This window comes from Epinephelus lanceolatus, chromosome 9, assembly GCF_041903045.1.
Source record: "Epinephelus lanceolatus isolate andai-2023 chromosome 9, ASM4190304v1, whole genome shotgun sequence".
NCBI classification, from domain to species: domain Eukaryota; kingdom Metazoa; phylum Chordata; class Actinopteri; order Perciformes; family Serranidae; genus Epinephelus; species Epinephelus lanceolatus.
In genome coordinates, this window is record NC_135742.1 from 15850081 (window position 1) to 15857640 (window position 7560).

Genomic DNA, 7560 nt, shown 5'->3' on the forward strand with positions numbered 1-7560 from the left:
CAACCCAAACCGGTAGAAAACCTCACTTGAATTAACTCAGACAAAATAAATGACAATAAATAACTCAACACCACAGCTGGTGCAACAATAATTAACAAGCTATGGAAATTAATTAACCTGGCTCTTCTTGTAGAACAGCAGAATAAAACATCACCAAAGCACCAACACAGAGATGTATGAACAATCTAAACTCAGCTGCAGCCACAAGTACGCATACAGCAAGAAGAGCAGGCATTGTGTGTTTCCTGCACTCACACACCACCTGCTGATTACATACAGGTGTGTTTGATTTGGATCATAATCTTTGTCGACCTATCTGGAGAGTGAGTTCAGTGAGTGTGTTGTTGTACTTACTTGTCTGAACATCATTCTGTGAGACGTCCTCCTCAGTCCGCTCCAGGTTCAACTACTCTGCTGGTGATGATATAACCAGTCCACTCGGCCTCTTTGTCCCAGTATAACCAGTTCAATCAGCCTCTGCACTCCTCAAATGTTTGAGCTGAATGAAGCTCTGTAGTCACATCAGGGATTAACAGTCACAAACAGTAAATAGTCCTGACACTGCTCCCTGAAGGTAAAAGTTTCTCAGTGAAAATCACCCGTAGAGCCAAAATGCACCTGCTGCAACATAATTGCAGGTGTGTTTGATTTGGGTCACTCAGCTGTCAGCCAGGAGGTGCATTAAACCAGTGATTAATTAAAGGAGCAGTGTGTAAGATTTAGAGGAAATTAATGGCATCTAGCAGTGAGGATTGCAAATTCCAACCAGCTGAAACTTCTCCTGGTTGGAATTCCTTCAGTTTTCATTGTTCAGGAGGTTTTTAACAGGTGCTGAATTATCTGCAGAGGTCTCCTCCTCTCAAGAGTAGACAGTCTGTTCCAGTAAAATCACTGAATGAAGCAGTTTCACATTACAAATCAGTGTTTCTCCTACACTGTGCCTCTGGTCAGAGATGGACGACTAGTTCAACACCTGCTAATGTGTACTCAACTTTTTTCCTCTGACAACTTAAGATACATGCATTCAGGGTCCAATAAGGCTGTGGCTAGGAGGCAGAGTGGGTTGTTCACTAATCAGACGACCAGTGGTTCAATCCCCAGCTTCCTCAGTATCCCTGGGCAAGATTCTGAACCACAAATTGCTCCCAATGGCTGTTCCATTGGTGTGTGAGTGTGTGAATGGTTACCTTGTACAGTAGCCTCAGGCACCAGTGTGTGTGAAGGGGTTAATGTGACATGTAGTGTAAAAGCACTTTGAGTGGTCAAGACTAGAAAAGCGCTTTAGAAGTGCAGTACATACATACATAACTGAGAGCTGAAATACCCATAGAGGTCTCTTGCTTTACAAAAACACACAGACTGAAATGGTGATTGAAATTGGTAAATACATGGAATAAAGCAGTTTCATGTTTAAAAAAAAAAAAAAAAAAAAAAAAAAAACAATAACGGAGAACCTGCTTTCTATGTAGATATCAATAACTCATTCTTAGGTAACAAAAACACCAGAATTCTTACTTTCAGGTGATTATACAGCAAAGAAAACATACTAATTACTTTACAATCCATTTCTACCAATATATCCTCCTAAATCCTACACACTGGGAATAAATGCAACCTTGATTTTTTTTTTAACTAGGGCAAGGTACAGTAAATTCTAAACATACCCTATATCGATGTAATCCTTAAATTAATGGCATTGTTGTGTGTCTCTTGTATTGGTTACTAACTACTGGCAGATGGTGCCACACCCAGTCACTCAGCCTGTGACAGTAAACATCCAACAGCAGAGTGTTTCCTTTCTAGAGCTCTGCCTCTGATCTTGGTGATCCTCTGGTTCCCAGGATCCCAAGTGGATCGTGGGTCCATTGTGAATGGACTTGGAAGTGCTGCTTCTTTCTGTAAAGTGATTGACAAACAGACAGCTACTTGACAGAGACAGCAAACTAGCTCAAAGACATTAGCAAATCCAAGTATGACGCTGAATATATTACAGAGTGTGGACCTTGAACTCATGACTAAGGAGAAATCTGGACCTCTTGGCTTGACCAGTTGGGAACCATTGCCCTAATATGAAACTGCTTTATTTAGTGTTTTACCTGTTTAAAGAGGTAGAGACCTCTGCAGATAATTTGGCTCCTGGTAAAAACCTCCTGAACATCTAGATCATAAGTTATCAGAGAAAAAGGTGAGCACACATTAGCAGGTGCTGGGCTAGCCACCTGTCTCTTGACGAGTGGAACAGGCAGCGTATGACAAACACTGATTTGTAATGTGAAACTGCTTTATTCAGTGTTTTAATGATTTTTATTACCCAGTCTGTTTGTTTCAGAGAGGAGGAGACATCTGTAGATAATTCAGCTCCTGATAAAAACCTCCTGAACAATTAACACTGTAAGGAATTCTAACTAGGAGAAGTTTTGGCTGGTTGCAATCTGAAATCCTCACTGCTAGATGCCACAATATCTCCCTAAATCTTACACACTGCTCCTTTTAAGTCTAATCCATCACTTAAGTGGGTCTCCCCACAGGGATTAACAAACAATATCTTCTTCTGAAAATGTGTATATACTTTGGGTATCTAAACACATCATGGTCTCTTCTCACAGACAATAAAAATCAACACAAATGTTTGTTCTAAGTTCATTTTATTTATATAACAATATTAAACATGGAAGCATGTTTCACTTTTTTATAACATAAAAATCTACAAATTAGCATAAAACATGAGCTTTAATCAGGTTAAGTTTACATATGCAAGCATTGTACTGGCAAAAGTAACACTTTAATAGACTTTTTATTTCGCAGAGCTGATAGAATATGAAACAAAATGAAAAAAACTGTCTAAAATATGAACTTATAGCTAAATATACTGAGAAATGGCATTATCATATGAAGTAGCTGCTCTTAAACTCTGGTCCTCACATGACTTTTTGAGGTAGACTTAACCTACATCTAATTTATTCCTGGCGTGTTGTCAAAGATTCCTTCTGGAGAAAACATATCGATCAAAAATAATCATCAAAAGTATAAAAAAAAAGACTTTAAAAGGAGAAATGGGAGTGTGGGACACACTGGGGTCAAACCATTTGTGATGTATTTCGACAGGAAATGGTTTGTTCATCAGTACACCTGCAGACTGAAGCATGGTGGAGTCACACTGACATGATGTAGAGATCAAATTCCTCCTCCTGTCCTGATGGACGGTCACTGAAGTGTTGAGAAAATAAACTGGCCACAGCTTTTCATTACTGAAGGGTCACATTAGACTTTAAGTCTGTTTTCTGTGTGTTGCTTTAATTCAGGGTTTGTTTGGACCTGTGTGTGTTTAGGGATGGCAGCTCTGTCTCCAGCTCTACATGACTGCCACCCAATGGCCCATCAGCAGGGAAATCAGGGAGCCGATCACAACGATGATACTGTTGTAGATGGGGCCGCTGGATGCTGCGGTGTAGTACTCCATATCTCCAGAGCCCTCTGGCTCGTAGCCAGGCCTGGAGCCGTAGCCACCAACACCTCCGAATCGTGGGTAGCCATACCCCCCTCCATATCCTCCATACCCTCCTCCATACCCTCCTCCAAATCCTCCACCATATCCTCCATATCCTCCATACCCATACCCAGGGCGGCTCAGGGCAGATCCCAGCATTGCTCCTCCTACAGCGCCCGCTGCAGCTGCCCCGGCTACTTTCCCTGCACTGGGTCCACTGCTCTGGACGGGTCTGTAGCCTGCCCCACCACCACCCCAGCCTCGGCTGTAGCCTCCACCTCGGCCAAAACCTCCACCTCCAAAGCCACCACGACCACCACGCCGTGCCTCAGAGCTGGGTAACAGTGTGGCGAGGAGCAGCAGGCAGAGGGCCACTGTGAGGGGGAGTTTGTGCAGGCCAGACATTATTTTGATCCTGTAAGACACAGAGACATCATTAGGAGGCGAGGATTTGTTACTCTTCTGTTTGGACTGTTCAGGTGTTGGAAGTGATGGAAGAAGTATTTAGGTCTGGTACTTTTTTACTTTAGCATTCAAGCAAAAGGCATAAAGTGTCTCCAGAGTTTGTAAAATACAGACAACTACAAGATATAAGCAGCATTTAAAATAGCCTACAGGAAGAGGAAAACAATAATCATTGTAAACTGTATTTAAAAAAGAAAAACAATTATAGAAATATCCTTCTGAGACCCTGTGTCCTCATACAAAAACTTCACATTTTGGGTGTCCTGGACCTTATACTTTATTCTACTTATACACCAATCCATGTAAAAACAAGATGGCAGCCATCTCTGCCAAGTCAGTCTGCAGCTGATCCCGACACAAAAAAAGACAAGCTCCAAAACCTGATCGACTTTTATGGTTGAAACTTGTTTATTTATGATTAATAATGTTTGTAGTTTGATATAGCAACAGATTTCACCAACTGTAGCAACAGTAACAAGCTAACAAGACAAAGACACTGTTAATTGGGAAGCACTCGGTTGAAGACATTGGGACTTTATAATTGTCTCATTTGAGGATATAGGGACTTTATTATCGAAGACAATATTTAGTTTTTAATACTTACCAGGTCCTGCTGATCCCAAATAGCTAGGAGAAGTTAAAAATGTGAATGTAACAAAAGTTCAGGTCTCAGGAGGATATAAATAAAAAGAGTAAACTGTACTGTACTAAGTACTAACTTTTTTTTAAATTACTTATTTTTTTATTGCAACAATACTATTAAACTTAGTAAGCTTTACTAGTAAGTAAACTTACAAATCTTTCATCAAAAGTATTCTCAGAAAATATACTTTTACTACTAGTATCAAAAGTATCAAAAAGTGTTCATAATGCAAAATTACCATTGTAAGAGTGTATTACTTCTATAAACATTACATATTATGCAATATAATAATAATATGCAGCATTTAAAATGTTTTCGCTGGATGAGGTGAAGATAATATTTACTTACTTCTACACTGTTGAGTATTTTAAATGATAAAAATGCTTCATATTTTTAGGAGTTGATCATATATTTTTAATTTTTAAGTCTGTATTTTCAAAGCAACACGTAATTATAGCTGTCAGATCAGTACACTGGAGTAAAAACTACATTTGCCTCCGAAATGTTGCTTAAAATGGAATCACATGACTGAATGTACTTAGTTGAACTGGTCCCTGAAGTCACATGGTGCTCATAAACACACTGATGAGATGTTCCCATGACAGCTTTAGCCCTGCTGCCTGTTATTTTTACGTTGCTGATAAATTAAGAGCAGTACAGATCATGGCTCTTAATCCAGCTTTGAGAAAACAAATCTTACACAACCAGCGTCACTGCTGCCAGTTAACACCAGCAGCTGACGTGGGATCAGATAGCTTTGATAATCTCTAACGCCCTTTCATCAGGATCTACTGTAAGAGATTCGGTCTGGCTCTGTGTCTGTGGACAAGACCTGCTGCTCTAATCATCGCAGCACCAACAGACGGCTGTTGGTAAGCATTGAATAAACGTTATCTCAGTGTTTGACTGTAACACTTATCTAACAAGAAGATTAACATTAAACAGATAAAGAACTATTCGGAGGAAATACATACAATAAATACAAAATCAAGGAACAAGAGATGACATTAAAAAGCTATATACAATATATGCATAAAAAACTTTAGACTATGTAAATCAGGTCGACCGAGTCAGTGATCTCTTTTAAGTCCCTTCTTAAAACATACTTTTATTGGAGAGCCTTTCCTGATTTTACTTAAGTTTTAAGTTCATTTAGACTGTCTTTTATTTCCTCTGTTGTATACATTAAAGTGTTTTTATCACTTCTTATAAAAGTTGTTTTCATGTCTTGTCTGTTTTAATTATTGACATGTAAAACACTTTGTACCTCTGTTTTGAAAAGCGCTTTAGAAATAAAGATTATTATTTAGAAGTATAAATAATAAATATAAAATATAATGGTATATTATAGTGTTATATATTATAGAATATATGTGCAGAATATGTAATATACACACTTTACATTAATAATATGATACTATAAAATGGTGGAAAGTAACTACACTAAGTACTTTTACTCAAGTACTGTACAAAAGTGTAATTCTGAGGTACTTGTACTTTATTAAATTGGTTTCATTTTATGCTTCTGTATAGTTTTATAACAGTGAGAGGGAAATATTTTACTTTTTTCTACACTGCATTTATGTAACAGCTGTACATACTAGTTATTTTTCAAATACAGATACAAAATATGAAAAAAATACAATAAAATATACGATCAGGTTTTAAAATATGGTGCATTATTGTAGATTTAAGTACCTAACAGTGTATGAAGCATCTAGAATTAAATCAACTCCAACACTAATGTTTTACCTCTATATTAAAACATCAGTGATAATGTAATAGTATAACTGACAGGAGCTATTATGCATCATGTGTACATTTACTTTATTACTTTAAGGAGGGCCTATATTTTATTACGAATTAATTTTTAATGCAGGACTTCTGGTGATGGAGTACTTTTATAGTGTGGTTCTTAAATAAATAATCTGAAGTCTTCTTTGACCACGGTGAGCAGCATGACATCATTTGCTCTGCCGTCAACAAACAGTACGCAGTCTAATCTGTGTCCTCTTAAAAGATGAGTTGAGCTATAATTAAACTGGGTCACTTAGTTTGGGAATAATCCAGTGACTCACAAAGCACTGAGTCAGGCAGGTTAAAACATTTTATTATGAATCTGGAGCCTGCAGATCTGTTTAACAGCCTGTTATTAATTGTGCTTTCTAGAGGTTGACTCTAATTTTTGCAGCAGAGGACAAATTAAATTAGAGAAATTCAATTGCAAAGTAGGAGAGGAAAATAAGAAGTGATGGAGGAAGAATTCACATCCTTCACTTAAGTAGAAATACCAGTCGAAAAATACTCCATCACAAGGTAAAGACTTAAATTCAAAATGTTACTTACCTATAGAAATTTAATCAAAGTATCAAAAATAAATTTATCATGCAAAAAGTGTCCTTTCAAAGTGTTATAGAATATTACTTTTATCACTAACATACATGTTAAGAGCATTTCAGTGTTGTGATTCAATAATGCCGAGAATTTCATATTTTTTGTAGATAAGTGTAGCCTATTGCATCATATATTTTTTTAAATGTAAAAAGTAAATATTAAGTGTCAATAAATGCAGCAAAGAAAAAAAAGTACAATATTTCCCTTTGAGATGTAGTGTAGTAGATGTATAAAGTTGTATAAAAGTAGTAGTGTTTGGGTAAATGTACCTCCACCACTAAAAACACAGTTTAAACCTGCTGCAGTCAATAGAAAAATCTTCACACCAGTTTATACTAAGTAAGTAACCGTAAGAATAAACACTCTCACCTGTTGAGCGGCTCTTTGTGAAGGAGACAGATGACGTTCCTCTGCTGACAGTAAAAACCACACAGCGTTTGTTTGCAGCTCAGACTCTTCTGACAGTAAGAAGTATGTTTCGGGGCCAGGCTGTTATCCTCCAGACAATCTCCATCAGGTGGAGTGGATCACTGCGTCTCACACCTGCTCATAGGCTGCAGTAAGCTGCTGC

The 7560-nt window shown here is 37.7% G+C and overlaps 1 protein-coding gene across 1 annotated transcript; it reads right to left on the reverse strand.

Annotated features, from left to right (window-relative positions):
* Positions 1 to 2628: 2628 nt before the first annotated feature.
* Positions 2629 to 7485, reverse strand: sprn2 (shadow of prion protein 2). The gene is made up of 2 exons (XM_033619782.2): positions 7359 to 7485; positions 2629 to 3902 (listed from the first exon to the last, which is right to left on the reverse strand). Exon 2 carries the CDS (start codon positions 3890 to 3892, stop codon positions 3353 to 3355), a length of 540 nt encoding a protein of 179 aa, XP_033475673.1. The 5' UTR covers positions 3893 to 3902; positions 7359 to 7485; the 3' UTR covers positions 2629 to 3352.
* Between the last annotated feature and the right edge of the window lie 75 nt (positions 7486 to 7560).

Bases quoted from the DNA above. Each gene is read 5' to 3' on its own strand.
- sprn2 (XM_033619782.2), bottom strand. From the start codon at position 3,892: ATGTCTGGCCTGCACAAACTCCCCCTCACAGTGGCCCTCTGCCTGCTG.